This window comes from Ailuropoda melanoleuca, chromosome 1 (genome assembly GCF_002007445.2).
Source record: "Ailuropoda melanoleuca isolate Jingjing chromosome 1, ASM200744v2, whole genome shotgun sequence".
In the NCBI taxonomy this organism is placed as follows: Eukaryota; Metazoa; Chordata; class Mammalia; order Carnivora; family Ursidae; genus Ailuropoda; species Ailuropoda melanoleuca.
In genome coordinates, this window is record NC_048218.1 from 2,552,713 (window position 1) to 2,569,121 (window position 16,409).

General features: G+C 42.3%; 1 protein-coding gene across 3 annotated transcripts in view; it reads left to right on the forward strand.

The window, feature by feature from the left end:
* The window catches only part of HSF2BP (heat shock transcription factor 2 binding protein), a 100,001-nt gene that overhangs the window by 20,696 nt on the left and 62,896 nt on the right, over positions 1–16,409 (forward strand). For all 3 annotated transcript variants that reach the window (XM_011237279.3, XM_034654975.1, XM_034654983.1), the window contains 3 exons: positions 6,024–6,173; positions 7,919–8,051; positions 14,995–15,112. In XM_011237279.3, the coding sequence (XP_011235581.1) occupies positions 6,024–6,173; positions 7,919–8,051; positions 14,995–15,112 (401 nt within the window). The remainder of the gene's footprint in view (positions 1–6,023; positions 6,174–7,918; positions 8,052–14,994; positions 15,113–16,409) is intronic.

The following is a 16,409-nucleotide window of genomic DNA, read 5'->3' on the forward strand; positions in this document are numbered from 1 at the left end:
GTTCCCTACGCTTACCTCCTGGCAACCTCTAACACGTTAATCTCTAATTTTATTTCAAGAATGTCATGAAAATGGAATGTCATGAAAATGACTTTTTTCACTCAAATTCATCCAAATTCTTGCTTGAATCAGTAGTGTGTTCCTTTTATTGCTGTATAGTATTCCACAGTATGGAAATATCACAATTCTTTATTCTCCCTTTGAAGGACATTTGGGTTGTTTCCAATTTTCCATTATTATGAATAGAGGTACAACGAACATCTGTGTGTTAGGTTTCTGTGTGATTGTATGTTTTCATTTTTTTGGAGATAAATGCCCAAGAGTGGTTGTATGCTAATGCATGTTTAGTTGTTTTTTTTTTTTTTAAGATTGATTTAGAAAGAGAGAGGGGGCATGAGTGGGGGGAGGGGCAGAGGGAAAGAGAGAATCTCCAGCAGACTCCCTGCTGAGCGAGGATCCCAAAGGACGCTGGATCCCATAACCCTGAGATCACGAACTGAGTCAAAAGTAAGAGTGGTGCAACCAGCCGAGCTACCTAGAAGCCCCTGCATATTTGGTTTTGTAAGAAATTGCCAAGTTGTTTTGTGGAGTGGCTGCCCCATTTTACATTCCCTGCAGCCATCTATGAGTGATTCATTTCTTCCACATCCTCCCTGGCATCTGGTGTTATCACTGGTTTTATTTCAGCCGTTCTGGCAGGTGTGTGGTGGCCTGACTTTGCATTTCTCTCCTGGCAAGTCATGCTGAGATCTGTTAACATGCTCATTTGTTGTCTGTGTAGCCTCTCTCTGAAAGATCTGTGTAGCTTCTCTCTGAAAGATCTGTGTAGCCTCTCTCTGAAAGATCTGTGTAGCCTCTCTCTGAAAGATCTTACCTACTTTTTTTCCTGTTGAATTTAGAGTGTTCTTGATGTACGCTAGATGGAAGCCCTTTGCAGGACATGTGGTTTGCAGGTAGTTTCTGCCAGGGTGGAGTGTGGTGCTTCATCTTCTCCATGGGGTCTTTCACAGAGCATATGTGTTCAGTCTGCTGAGGTCCAGTGTGTTGATTTTTCCTTCCAGGATCCTGCGTTTAGCACTGTGTGTAAGAACTTTCCTTGTAGCCCTAGGTCCCCAGGATCCTCACCCACTTCCCCTCCAGTGGCCATCAGTGTGTTCTCTGTAGTTCAGAGTCTGTTTCTTGATTTGCCCCTCTCTCCTTTTTCTCCCCTTTGTTTTGTTTCTTAAATTCCGTGTATGAGTGAGATCATATGGTATTTGTCTTTCTCTGATTGACTTATTTCGCTTAGCATAATACTCTCTAGCTCCATCCGCGGCATTGCAAATGGCAAGATTTCACTTTTTTTTGAGGTCTGGGTCATATTCCATTGTATATATATACACCACATCTTCTTTATCCATTCATCTGTAGATGGACATCTGGGCTCGTTCCATAGTTTGGCTATCGTGGACATTGCTCCTCTGAACATTGGGGTGCATGTGCCCCTTTGGATTACTGCATTTGTGTCTTTGGTGTAAATCCCTAGTAGTACTATTGCTGGATTATAGGGTAGCTCTATTTTTAACTTTTGAAGGAACTTCCATGCTGTTTTCCAGAGTAGCTGCACCAGCTTACATTCCCACCAACAGTGTAAGAGGGTTTTCCTTTCTTCGCATCCTCCCCAACGTCTGTCATTTCTTGACTTGTTAATTTTAATTATTCTGACTGGTGTGAGGTGGTATGTCATTGTGGTTTTGATTTGTATTTCCCTGATGCTGAGTGATGTTAAGCGTTTTTTCATGTGTCTGTTGGCTATTTGTATGTCTTTGGAGAAATGTCTGTTCATGTCTTCTGCCCATTTCTTCATTGGGTGTTGAGTTTGATAAGTTCTTTATAGATTTTGGATACTAGCCTTTTATCTTGATATGTCATTTGCAAAGATCTTCTCCCATTCTGTAGGTTGGCTTTTGGCTTTGTCGACTGTTTCCCTTGCTGTACAAAAGCTTTTTATCTTGATAAAGTCCCAGTAGTTCATTTTTACCTTTGTTTCCCTTGCCTTTGGAGATGTGTCTAGCAAGAAGTTGCTGTGGCTGAAGTCATAGAGGTTGCTGCCTGTGTTCTCCTTTAGGATTTTGATGGGCTCCTGTCTCACATTGAGGTCTGTCATCCATTTTGAGTCTATTTTTGTGTATGGTATAAGGAAGTGGTCCAGTTTCATTCTTCTGCATGTAACTGTCCAATTTTCCCAACACTATTTATTTAAGAGACCGTTTTTTTTTCCCATTAGCTATTCTTTACTGCTTTGTCAAAGGTTAGTTGACCATAGGGTTGAGGGTCCATCTCTGGGTTCTCTATTCTGTTCTGTTGATCTGTGTGTCTGTTTTTGTGCCAGTACCATCCTGTCTTGATGATTGCAGCTTTGTAATAGAACTTGAAGCAAGGCATTGTGATGCCCCCAGGTTTGGTTTCCTTTTTCAACTTTCCTTTGGCTATTCAGGGTCTTTTCTGGTTTCATACAAATTTTAGGATTATTTGTTCCACTTCTGCGAAAAATGTTGATGGTATTTTGATAGGGATTGCTTAAATACATAGATTACTCTGGGAAGCATAGACATTTTAACAAAATTTCTTCCTCCAACCCATGAACTTTTGTCTGTTTTTAATTGGATTGCTTATTTTTGTGTTGCAAGAGTTCTTATATATTCTGCACACAACTTCTTTTTTTCCTATATGATTTAGAAATAATTTCTTGGGGTGCCTGGGTGGCTCAGTCAGTTAAGCATCTGCCTTTGGCTCAGGTCATAATCCCAGGGTCCTGGGATGGAGCCCAGCATTGGGCTCCTGGCTCAGCAGGGAGCCTGCTTCTCCCTCTGCCTCTCCCCCCCGGTTCATGCTCACTTTCTCTCTCTCTCACACGCTCGCTCTCTCTCATAATAAATAAATAAAATCTTGGGGCGCCTGGGTGGCACAGCGGTTAAGCGTCTGCCTTCAGCTCAGGGCGTGATCCCAGCGTTATGGGATCGAGCCCCACATCAGGCCCCTCTGCTATGAGCCTGCTTCTTCCTCTCCCACTCCCCTGCTTGTGTCCCCCCTCTCGCTGGCTGTCTCTGTCTCTGTCAAATAAATAAATAAAATCTTAAAAAAAAAAATAACTAAATAAATAAATAAAATCTTGAAAAAAAAAAGAAGTAATTTTCTTTTAGTCTATGGCTTGTGTTTTTACTTTCTTGATGGTGTCTTTTGAAGAGTAAAAGTTTTACANCTAAATAAATAAATAAAATCTTGAAAAAAAAAGAAATAATTTTCTTTTAGTCTATGGCTTGTGTTTTTACTTTCTTGATGGTGTCTTTTGAAGAGTAAAAGTTTTACATTTTGATGAAGTTCAATTTTTTTTTTTAAAGATTTTATTTATTCATTCAACAGAGAGAGAGACAGCCAGCGAGAGAGGGAACACAAGCAGGGGAGTGGGAGAGGAAGAAGCAGGCTCCTAGCGGAGGAGCCTGATGGGGCTCGATCCCAGAACGCCGGGATCACGCCCTGAGCTGAAGGCAGACACTTAATGACTGAGCCACCCAGGCGCCCCTGAAGTTCAATTTATTATTTTTTAATGGATTATGATTTTGTTATGATATCTAAGAAATATTTGCCTAACCCAAGGCTACAGAGATTTTTTTCTAGAGATTTTACATTTAGGTCTGTGATTCATTTTGAGTTATTGTTATTATTATTATTATTATTTTGCATATGAATATGTATCTAGTTGTTTTAGCATCAATTTGTTGAAGAGACTATACTTTTTCCATTGAATTGCCTTGGCACTTGTGTTAAAATCAATTGCTGTAAATGTTAATGTTTCATTGATCTGTATGTCCCTCCTTAGGCTAATACCACATTGGTTTGATTTCTTTATAATAAGTTTTTGGTTTTTGTTTTTGAAATCAGGCAGTGTTAGTCCTCTTTAACATTGTTTTTCTTTTTCAAACTTTTTTCGTTTCCATATGCATTTTAGAATCAGATTATCACTTTGCCCAAACAAGCCTGCTGAAATTTAGACAGGGATTTGATAGACACTGAATCTGTAAATCAGTTTGGGGAGATTACCGTCTTACCAATATTGAGTCTTCCAGTCCATGAACATGGTATGTTTTTCCATTGATTGACATCTTCTGTACTCTTTCTGTGATGCTTTGTAGTTTTTACTATCCAGGTCTTGAATTGCTTTTCTTAAGTTTATTCCTTTTTCTTATTTTTTTAAAAAGATTTTACTTATTTGTTTGACAGAGAGAGTGAGAGCACAAGCCGGGAGACAGAGGGAGAGGGAGAGGGAAAAGCAGGCTCCTCGCCGAGCAGGGAGCCTGATGTGGAGCTTGATGCAGGACCCTGGGATCATGGCCTGAGCTGAAGGCAGCTGGTTAACAGACTAAGCCACTCAGGCACCCCCCCTTTTATTTTTGGTGTTATTGTGAATGAATTACTCTTGTTGAGTTTTTATTGATATTATTGTACTTAATGTGCAGCCCTGTGTCAGGACGTATCTGCCTGCAGCCACCAAATGTGACTGTAGTGAAGACCGTCCTCTCTGGTTGTTCTCAGCAGTTACTGTGTGATCTTGTCAAAGAGCCATCATAACCTGACTAATTGGAATACAGATTGCTTCAAGTATGAGAAAGGCTAGAGTTCAGAAAGGAAGTGCTTGATGTAGGTTCGCACATGTCCCCCTGACTTGAGTGGGTTCAGCTACACACCCCTGAAGAACAGATCTAGGAATCCAGACGACGATTAGGATGAAACCAGAGTTTGTAATCACCTAAGGCAGTGTTAGCATATGTCATAGGTTCAGTGACCATCTTTTCTCCTTAAACGAGTGTGACTATATGTCTGAAAGTGTATGAAACTCTGCATACCAAATACATCATCCCCAGGTAGATATGAATGGGCCACCCTGGATCAAGTTATGAAGTCAGCAAAGTTTGATTTGTGGTCTGTTGCTTCCTTTTCTTCCCCTCTAACTGTCCTGCATTCACCTCTTTAAAATAAAACCTAAAACATCTAAAATACTTTAATTTTTTAAAAAAGATGTATTTATTTGAGAGAGAGAGCATGTGTGCGTGCAGATGGGGGGAGGGGCAAAGGGAGAGGGAAGCAGACCCCCAGCTAACCCCCAGCTGACCACAGAGCCTGACACGGGGCTTGATCCCATCACTCTGAGGTCATGAACTGAGCTGACGTCACGAGTCGGATGCTCAACCGACTGAGCCACCAGGTTTCTATATTTCTTAAGTTTATTTCTTGTTAAGTAAGGAAATGCTCTCACCTTTGGAGGGAACTTCAGGTAACAACCATAGTGCAACCAGTGAAGGTTGGGGAGGTCAGGAAGCCCCATACTACCCTGGAGCCACCTGAAATGAGCCTTTAGGATTGTTTGTATGGTCTAAGGGAGCTTCTGGAGGACAGTTCACTGCTAAGAGCCCTGGCTGAGATTTGCCAGCTCTGTTCTTCAGAAGCCCTGCAGGCCTTTGTCTTCCTGTCACACCAGCCCTCAGCTTGCTGTGCATGGCATGCCTGGGAGACCCTCCTTCCCAGCTCTCTGTGTCTCTGCCCCATCTGTCCTAGCCGGGCTTAGCTGTGTCAGCTGGTGTCCTTCCAGTGCAGTGAACCATTTGGAGGGGGCAGGCTCTTCTAGAAATAGTGCTGTGTGGACTGCTGTGTTCAGTTATTACTTTGTTCAGGGGTCCCAGGCAGTGTTCTAGGTATAGCCACTTGGGACCTGAGGTGCCTTACGTTTCATTTTAGTTAAAGATGAATTCAAGTCTTTGGCGATACTTATTAACTCTAATACAACAGTATGTTCTTTTTTGAGGTGTTATTTTTCCTCTGAAGTTTTAAAAAATATAGATTATGGCTGTCTAAGGACGAGTTTTCATTTGCCAACTGTTTTCTGTAATTTTGGGTGCATTTTAAAAAAAATCTTTGAGAAACACAATAGAGGTATTTCAAGGTTGAATGCTATTCATTTTGCTGATTTTATTCTGTTTTGATTTTAGGAGAAACTCGCTCTTCGTCAGCAGCTGAATGAAGCAAAGCAGCAACTGCTACAGCAGGCGGAATACTGCACGGAGATGGGGGCAGCGGCCTGTACCCTCCTGTGGGGCGTCTCCAGCAGCGAGGATGTTGTCAAAGCCATTCTGGGAGGAGTAAGCATGACCACTGGGCTCCCTGGCTATTGTCGATCAGTGTTGATGGAGGGTGCAGTGTGTCTACGAAGGCACTTAAAGATGAAGTCCACGTCTTAGGTTCAGTCCTCAGATAGTGTTGGCATAGCAATATGTAGGGTCCAGTGTAAGCTGGTGCTCTAGGGGGGTATGTAAAATGAATGAAATAAGACCCTTTCTCTCCCAGAATCTGTGTGGTGTTTGTGGAGATAGTAACACTTCCGTATAGTGCTTCTGTGCAGGTTGTCCCATGGGTAACATAGTATTTGATTTGTTGAAAGTTACATGTTATTTAACTTATGTATGTATGTTAATAGTACACACACACTCTCTCTCTCTCTCTCTCTCTCACACACACACACACACACACACACACACACACAAGAAACTTCCCAGAGGAAGAGAGATTTGACATGGGCTTTGATGAACTCGAATAGGTGGCAAGGGCAGACAATGGGGAGGGGAGAGGAATAACATCGTCAGAGGCACGGGCTGAGAAGCCTGAAGTTAGTTTTGGGGACGGCGCATGGGTCAGTTGACCTAGAGTAGAGGGTTAGTGCGGTAAAGTCATTGGGAGATAACGCTGCAGAGGTAGAATGGAATGTGATTTTGGAAGGCCTCAGATGCCAGGTTGCTGATTCTATCCAGTAGTTAAGACTGGATTCCTGAGAGTTTTGAGTAATAGTTGTGAGGCGAGAGACTTCGGGAAGATTGTCCTGACCGTGAGTGAGGACAGATTGGAGCGGGGTGGGTGTGGGGATGAGACAGGAAGACTAACAGAAGGCCCTCCAGGAGGCCCAGGCAGCGCCCTGCTGTGAGGGGCACGGAAGGCAGGCATGGTGCCAGAGAGAGAGACGGACCAGGGGGTTGTGGCTGCGTGCTAGGAGGAGGGTGTGCTTGTGAACGGGAATACAGATACGGGGGTGTTCGACAGGAGGCCGGCAATACGTTACTTATGACTTGGAGAAATGAAAATTGTGTGTGACTTTAGCTGGAGATTAATTGTATTTTAACTTTTATTGAGCTTTATTAAGGTGTAATTTACACATCATAAAATTCACCCATTTGTGAGTGTACAATCTAGTGGTTTTAGCTCATTTCCATAATTGTGTAATCATCCCCACAACCCAGTCTCAGAACATTTATATCAGCCCATGAAGTTGCCTTGTGCCATTCATAAATGTGTCAGCTTTGAAGTTATCTCTTAGAACCCTCACACACCCAGGAAGCGCTTCAAACTTCTGTGTGCTTGGAGGGACTTTGGCTAAGTAACAAAGATTTAAAGTGCCGGACGAGTCTGCTCACTCACTGCCTTCGTCTCTTGACTTGTTGAGGTTTCTGTTAAGATTTTGTTTGAAAATCTGTTCTCTGATAGTTGAAACCTGGTTTCATGCCTGGAACCAACAGAGAACATATTTTTCTAGCATATTCCTAGTGGATTTTGGGTGAACCCATCCTGATACTTCCACCACTGTGTAAATTTTTATTGTTCCCTCAGATAAATTTTATTTTGCTCTTTCCATCAGTCTGCAGGGTGATTTTTCTACAGAAAACAAAAACTTCCTTTTTCTATTCTTTTCCATACGGGAACTTGTAATGAATGAGCAGACTCTTAAATACTGCTTTTGTCATTAACGTAGAGTCTTCCTCTTGTGCCCTTGTACTCTTGTAACGTTTTGTACCAGTATTTGTGCAGGGGTGTGATACTTTCCTTTCCAAACTTTCAGGATAAAGCTTTGAAGTTTTTCAACATCACTGGTCAAACAATGGAGAGTTTTGTGAAGTCACTGGATGGGGATGTCAAGGAGCTCGATTCTGATGAAAATCAGTTTGTGTTTGCTTTGGCTGGGATCGTAACAAGTAAGTCATTCTTTTGAGATGCAGTGACTGTTCCCCGTGTGTCTGGAGTGGTGATTACAGCCAGGGGTGTTTGTGCAGGAACGTCTCCCAGGAACTTTTCAGTGTCCTGTGGTTCTTACCCTAGAGAACCTGGTCAGCTGGGGCTGGGATGGGTACCAGGTGTGTGTGTTGTGGGCATCCCCCAGGCGACTCTGATAAGCAGCGGTCAGTAAAAAGACTGATGTCGGATGAGTTTGCGTGTTCTGTTCAGTTCTGTGCGTGGAAAGAAGTCAAAATGAGACTGTAAGTTTAGCCACTTGTTATTTGGCGTCACCTTACTAACATCTAGCTAATGCAGAAGCCTTAAGCGTAAGCAAAGCTCTTGCTGTTGTTTTGGTACAATAATTAAAGAATTCCGGAAACCTAAATTGTCTCCCAAAGATTATAGGTATTCTAGGATAGAATTCTATGGCAAAACTGCTGTGAGGGATAAAGCCAAATAACTAGGTGATCAATAAATCCCATCAGTATAGTGGGGGGTGGTATGTACTAGTGAGTAGTGCTGTTCTGAAGTCAGTGAAATAGTTAGAGCTCTTGCCATGACTGTTAGTTTTGCTCTTTACATTTTTGCTCTGTTGTATTGCTCTTTCCTCCCTGCTCCGTCCTTTGCCACTCTTAGGGTAATTCTCTGCTATTAAAGAGAGATGAAATCATATTTTTCCTCATGGCATTATCTACTGAAATCCTAATGAGATAGATGCTCTGTAGACATTTTCTTCATAATCCCTTAAAATTGGTGATACTTCTTTGAGGTGGATATTGGGACTCCGACAGTGTCTGGGCCAGTCCTGATTTCACCCAGCTCTTTTCCAGGATCACATGGCACGCTTCCAACATCGTACCTTCAGATGGAGGGGGCTTACATTGCTCCACTTTTTAAATTATTTTAAGGTCTTTTTTTTAAACAGAAGGCATTTGCAGACTTGGTGATTGGATTCTCTGCTGTTTGCTGGGGACCCCAAAGCCCTGTGATGAATGTGATTTGTCCTTCTCCTAAGTTGTGAGTCTGAGTTACTTGAATTGCTGGCTGGTCTGTAGGGGTGAGGTGGTTGGCCAGCAGGCAAAGCAGCCTGTTGCCGACATCAGCTCAATTTGGCCTTGTTTCTTTCTACTTGGAGTGGCTCGCATGAGAACTCACAAAGAGTCGGAAAGTATGCACTTAAATTTCCACTTCTGCAGTGTGAGTCTTACTGGGAAGATTACTTACTGTGGTGGTACTTTATCAAAGTGCTGCTTCACAGAGGCCATCGTGGGGGCTTACGCATCTCCAGCACCGAGACTCTGTCCTATGGGGAGTGGGCGGTACAGTACAGACCTTGGGTTAGCAGTCAGATAGATCCTTTGCCTTCTAAAACAAGGATTCGTTTTAAAAAATTTACATACAGTTGGTATTTTGATAGGGATTGCATTAAATGTGTAGATTGCTTTGGGGAGTATAGACATGTTAACAATATTTGTTCTTCCAATCCATGAGCATGGACTGCCTTTCCTGTGGTTCTTTCTTTCATCAGTGTTTTATGGTTTTCACAGTACAAGTCTTTCACCTCTTTGGTTAGGTTTAGTCCTAGGTGTCTTATTGTTTTTGGTGAAATTGTAAATAGATTGATTCCCTAATTTCTCTTTCTGCTTCATTATTGGTGTGTAGAAATGCAAGAGATTTCTGTACGTTGATTTTGTATCCTGTGACTTTACTGAATTTATCAGTTCTAGCCGTTTTTTTGGTGGAGTCTTTCAGGTGTTCTATGTAGAGTATCACAGCATTTTTCGTAGAGCTAGGACAAATAATCCTGAAATTTGTATGGAGCCACAAAAGACCCTGAGTAGCCAAAGCAACCTTGAAAAAAAAAAAAAAAAGCAAAGCCAGAGGCATCCACAATTCTGACTTCAAGTTATATTTCAAAGTGGTGGTCATTAAGACAGTATGGTATTGGCACAAAAATAGACACATAGCTCAATAGAACAGAATAGAAAACCCATAAATGAACTCAAAACTGTATGGTCAGTTAATCTTCAACAGAGCAGGAAAGAATATCCACTGGGAAAAAACCCCATCTCTTCAACAAATGGCGTTGGGAAAACTGGACAGCCACATGCAAAAGAATGAAACTGGACAACTTTCTTACACCATACACAAAAATAAATTCACAGTAGATGGAAGACCTAAATGTGAGACCTGAAACCATCAAAATCCTAGAGGAGAACACAGGCAGCAACCTCTTTGACATCGGCCAAATCAACTTCTTTCTAGGTATGTCTCCTGAGGGCAAGGGAAACAAAAGCAAAAATAAACTAAATAAAAAGCTTTCGCACAGCAAAGGAAACAACCAACAAAACTAAAAGGCAACCTACGGAATAGGAGAAGATATTTGGAAGTGACATATCTGAGAAAGGGTTAGTATCCCAAATATATAAAGAACTTATCAAACTCAAGGCCCAAAAAACAATTAATCTAATTTAAAAAATGGGCAGAAGACATGAACAGGCATTTCTCCATAGAAGACATCCAGATAGCCACCAGACACGTGAAACAATGGTCAACATCACTCAACATCGGGGAAATGCAGATCCAAACCACGATGAGATCCCACCTCACACCTGTCAGAATGGCTAAAATGAACAAGTCAGGAAACAACAGGTGTTGGTGAGGATGTGGAGAAAGGGGAGCCCTCGAGCACTGCTGGTGGGAATGCAAACTGGTGCAGCCACTCTGGAAAACGGTATGGAGCTTCCTCGAAACATTAAAAATAGAGCTGCCTTACAACCCAGCAATTGCACTACTAGGTATTTACCCCCAAAATACAAAAACACTAATTTGAAGGGATATATGCACGGCTGAGTCTATTAGCAGCATTATCTACAGGACCCAAACTACGGAAACAGCCCAAGTGTCTGTTGATGGATGAATGGATAAAGAAGAGGTGGTGTGCGCACAATGGAATATTTCTCAGCCACCAGAAGAACGACATCTTGCCACGTGCAATGACGTGGATGGAGCTACAGAGAACTAGGCGAAGTGAAATAAGTCAGAGAGAAATACCGTATGATCTCACTCATGGGGAATATAAGAAACAAAACAAGCAAGCAAAGGGACAAAAAAAGAGAAGCAAACTGAGAAACAGACTCCACTCTAGAGAACACACTTGGTCACTGGAGGGGAGGTGGGCGGGAGGTTGGGGTCAGGAGGGCACTTGTCCTGCTGAGCACCGGGTGATGGACGGAGGTGTTGGATCGCTCGGTCGTACACCTGGAACTAGTGTTCCGCTGGGTGTCAACCACCTGGAACTTAAATAAAAACTAACAAACAATTAGAATTTACATACAGTAAACAGATAGTTTTTCTACCTTATTTCTGTTTTGTGAGTTTCGGCAAATGCCTGTAGTCGTGTAGCCACCATAGGTAGGGTGTGGGACAGTTCCATTACCTCCCTCAAACCTCCCCCACCTTTCCTTTTGTAGTCACAGTCCCCTCTGTTCACAGTTGGCCCCAGATAACTGCTTATCTGGCAATTTGTGAAAACTTTTTTTTACTGGCCCTTATAGCATCCAGTGTTTGTTCCAGGTAAGAAGTGCTTGCCTTACCTCTCTCCTTGGAGCACCTGCCTCTTCCGGTTTTTCATTAGTAGGCTGATCTCTGGCATGAGCTCTCTGATAATGTTCAAGACAAGCTGTGATTTTGCAAATTATCTCCTTCATCCTTTTTATAGAATGGTGGTGTAGGTCTTTCCAGGCCATTGCAACCTAAGCAAAAACTAGAAGTCAAAGGTTTGTTTGAACACTGAGATTGTTAATTTCTTATTCATCCATAGTTACTCTTCTTAGTAATAGGTTAGTATAGTGCAAGGGATCTGGATTTTTAGGCCTAGCTGGTCCATGTCCCAGTATGTAAATACTCTGGACTTTATTTTCCTAATCTGCGAAGTGGAATAGTACCTGCTCGCATTACCTCATACACTGTTGTGGAGACCTGTGGAACTATGGGAGGTGGTAGCACACTGTGAACTGGGGTGCTGCTCAACATGGGGGATCGCTCTCAATCACTTTTTTTTTTTTAAGATTTTATTTGTTAGTTTGAGAGAGAGAGCACAAGCAGGGGGAGCAGCAGGCAGAGGAAGAAGCAGGCTCCCCACTGAGCAGGGAGCCCAGCTTGGGGCTTGATACCAGGACCCTGAGATCATGACCTGAGCTGAAGGCAGACGCTTAACTGGCTGAGTCACCCACACGCCCCTCAGTAACTTTTATGAGTACAAATATAGAGGGCCAAATGTTATCACAGTGGGATGAACTTGCTTAGCATGCAAGGACAATTTTATTGTCCTAACTACTTTCTCTGCTTTTTTATTATTTGACAGTTATAATTGCACTCCTTGCCTCTTAGTTTTTGGTTATTCATTCGAATAATATTATAAAATAGAGAATCAAAATGACTTTTTGATTGTTGGTAGTTTAGGGGCGGAACTGGAAACAGTTTGTCTTTCACGGACATAAGAGCTCCGAGACTTGGTAGCAGAGCACCTTTGTGTCCGTGCCCGTCATCTCCATTCTTCTGCTTCTCCCTGTCGCCCCATGTACCCGCACTACCGCAGGCAAGCAGCGGGGGAGACCAGCTGGGCTGGGAGTGAGGCCCAGGGGCTGGTTCGGCTTCCGCCTCTGAGCAGCCCTGTGTTCCTGTGCCCTGATCCTCCGTGTCATCTTCTGAGGGGAGTCTCACACCCCACGTGGTGACTGAGGTCTGCAAACTCTTGGCTTGAGTGGTTGTGCCTGTGGAAGAAGAAGGTGCCGGTTCTGTACTTTGGCCTACGTGTGGTCTTGCGTCAGCTAGTCTGAGTCTGCGGGGACGAGTCCGTGGATGGGCACTTGGGTGGTTTCCACTAGAGATAAAATTTTCTGTTTGATACATTACTTAGTCTCTGCTGCTCTTCTTGGACCTGTTGTCTATAAACCTCTTATCTGCAGCATTAACACTATACCATAAGGAAGTTTCCTCTAATATTAATATTGTGACCTTTGTTTTACTGTTTGGTTTTCGTTTCTTTGCATTTGCTGTAGCAGTTTCCTATCAAGTCAATTATTCAACTGTCAGGGGTGAGGGGGAGAGCCAAGGGCCACGGGCAATCTTAATGTGAAAACTCTGCCTCTGCACGCTGTTTATGGAAACCCCCCTCAGAGCTGAGAGGATGCCCAGTCCCACTGGGAAGTGGCCCCCAGAACTCAGTTTTGCTCGTAGTTGGGTGATCCGGATTCTGACTACAGAAGGATGACTTGTAGAAGTCCCAGAGAATTCTCCCATACACAAATTATGACTGATCAGAATGTTAATTTGCCCAAACTATGTATGATTCAAGAAATAACCAAAAATGAACTATGGTCCCAAAATCTCTATGGGAAAAATATTCTATGGACAGAGTCCAATAACTAGAGCAAAAGCCAAAAGAGTTCTGCTAAATCTTTACCTAAACTTTCTCAATGCCCTCTTGAGCTGAAGCCTCAGAAGGCCACAGGCCAACTGTGACCAGCATCATAGAAAAAGGACTAGTAATTCCTTGTTCCTGTCCCTGCAATCACCTAATGTCACCTGTTTTTAAAAAACCTAATGGTCAAGGATATGGATTCATCCAAATTGTCAGGTTCACATTCATTGAACAAAGAAGGCAAGTTCATGTCCGTGAAGAGTCTTATCTTCAGTAAAGTTGTAGCTATTTTGAAATTATATAGCAGATAACACTGCACCAATTTATGAGGCAAAATTTGCTGGAAAGGTAAGCAGAAGTGGGGGAAAAAAAAGTCTCTTAAGTTTAAGAGACCTTAATATCCCTCTCTTGTTTCTCCTCAGTCCAGACACACAAAAATAAATAGGAAAGTCCGGGATTGATTCCATACAGTTCATCTGGTAGCGTAGATAAAGTTTTATATTCTGCTGTCAGATTATAGTTAGTCAAAGGAAGAATGAATAAGTGATACAGTTCATCCTCCATTCTTGGTAATTAAGAGCAAACTGAAAATAGAAGAGAAGTTCCTTAAGCTAGTAAAGGGTATCTATGAGGATCACACATGAGACGCCACGTTTACCTGTGAATTACTGGAAGCATTCCCATCGAAGTCAGGAGGAGGCCAGGGCTGCTGCTGCCCTGTTTCTCTTCCAATTTGGCCTGCTCCTTTGAGTTAGGAATTTTAGTTACTGTGAATCATGCTTTATTGTTAGACCTAGCTAAAGAAAAGTCTCACCAACACGTGCATAAATACACTGGGAGCATTGATGTAACTGGACGGGTGTTTGGTAGTGTTGATAGAGCCAGTATTAACTGCAGCCTTGGAATTCCAGCGGGAGCCATTCGAATTACCTGGTTTGATCTCCGTGCTGGTTTTGCAGGGCCTGAGGCATGAAGAAACATGATACTTGCTGACCCACAATAGGATGTAAAATTTAGAAAAAGAGCTTTTTCAGGATTAGTGTTCATATTCTTTTTTGATCTTATGATTTCAGTTTGCTATTGTGGTTCAAAGTCATTAGGATTTCACTCCCAGGATTGAAAGTGGATTTTAGTGTCTTTGGTGCCAGATAAAGTAATATGCATCCACCTTCTGTTTGAACCCTGACAGCCCATAGCTGTTTGATCCGGGATTCTGGAGCACACCGTGGTCAGGTTGCAGACATATTTGGTTTCCGTGCTCTGGTGCACTACCGAGGCATCTGCTAATCACAGAGGACATTACTCAGTGTCTTAGTAGTTATTCTTTCTGGGCTGTCAGCTCTGTGGATGACACTGGTAGTACCTTGTGGGCTATTCTGTGTTTTCATTAGGTCTGTTAGGAGAAAAATAGCAAAAAATACTCTGTCTTGGGCAGGCTTTTCCAGACTCTGAAGTAACAATGATTTTTGACACTTTGTTTTATCTTCCTGTTGCAGATGTTGCTGCCATAGCATGTGGTCGAGAATTCTTGGTTAACTCGAGTCGGGTGCTGTTGGACACCATACTGCAGCTTCTGGGAGACTTGAAGCCAGGACAGTGTACCAAACTCAAAGTGTACGGTGGATGATATTAAAAAGCTCATGTTTATGTACTTATTAGTTAGAATTTGCTGATTGGGCTTCTTTTTCAAGTAAACACAGTTAATTAGGCAATAGTTATAAAAAAATAGAAGAAACACATTGCCTGGAGAATTAAGGGATGCACTCTTTATTCGGTACTGTTTTAGAAAAATCATAAGACAAAAAGAATGTTCTTACCTTAGAGCAATCAGTGAGTCCCGAATGCTATTATGTGACAATACCACACTGTTTTGATCACCGTAGCTTTATGGTGAGTCTTGAAGTCAGGTAATGTTGGTCTTATAACTTTGTTCTTCTTCAGTACTGTGTTGGCTATTCTGAGCCTTTTGCCTCTCTATATAACCTTAGAATCAGTTTGCTAATATGCACAAAATAACTTGCTGGGATTTTGACTGGGATTGCATTGCATCTACAGGTCAAGTTGGGAAGAGCTGACATCTTGACAATATTGAATTTTCCTGTCCATGAAAGTGGAATCAATCAATCAATCTTTCTTTTCTTTTCTTTAAGATTTATTTATTTGAGAGAGAGAGAGAGAGAGAGAGAGGAAGGGCAGAGGCAGAGGGAGAGAGAAACTCCAGCAGACTCCTCTTTGAGCTCAGAGCCTTATGTGGGGCTGGATCTCATGACCCTGAGATCATGACCTGAGCTGAAACCAAGAGTTGGATGCTTAACCAAAGGTGCCACGCAGGGGCACCAGTCTATCTATTTCCCTTCCCTTCCCTTTCTTTCCTTTCTCTCCTTTCTTGTCTTTCTTTCTGTTTTCCATTTATTTAGTTCTTTGTTTCATCAGAGTTTTGTAGTTTTCCTCATATAGATCTTATACATATTTTGTTAGACTTATACCTGAGTATTTAATTTTTAGGGGGTGCTAATATGAATGGTATTGCATTTTTAATTTCAAATTCTACTTGGACATTGGTGGTATATAGGGAAGCAGTGACTTTTGTATGGTTACCTGGTATCCTGAAACCTTGCTATAATCTTATTAGTTCTAGGAGGTTTTTTTGTTTGATTCTTTTAGATTTTCTACATAGATGATTTTGTTGTCTGTGGACAAAGACAGTTTTATTTCTTTCTTCCCAATATACCTTTTTTAAAAAAAGATCCACTTATTTGAGAGAGAGAGAGAGAGCATGCACATGTATGTATGCAAGCAGGGGGAGCGGTACAGGGGGAGGGAGAGGGAAAGAAGCAGACTCCCAGCTGGGCTTGGAGCACCATGCAGGGCTCAATCTCATGACCCTGAGATCATGACCTGAGCTGAAACC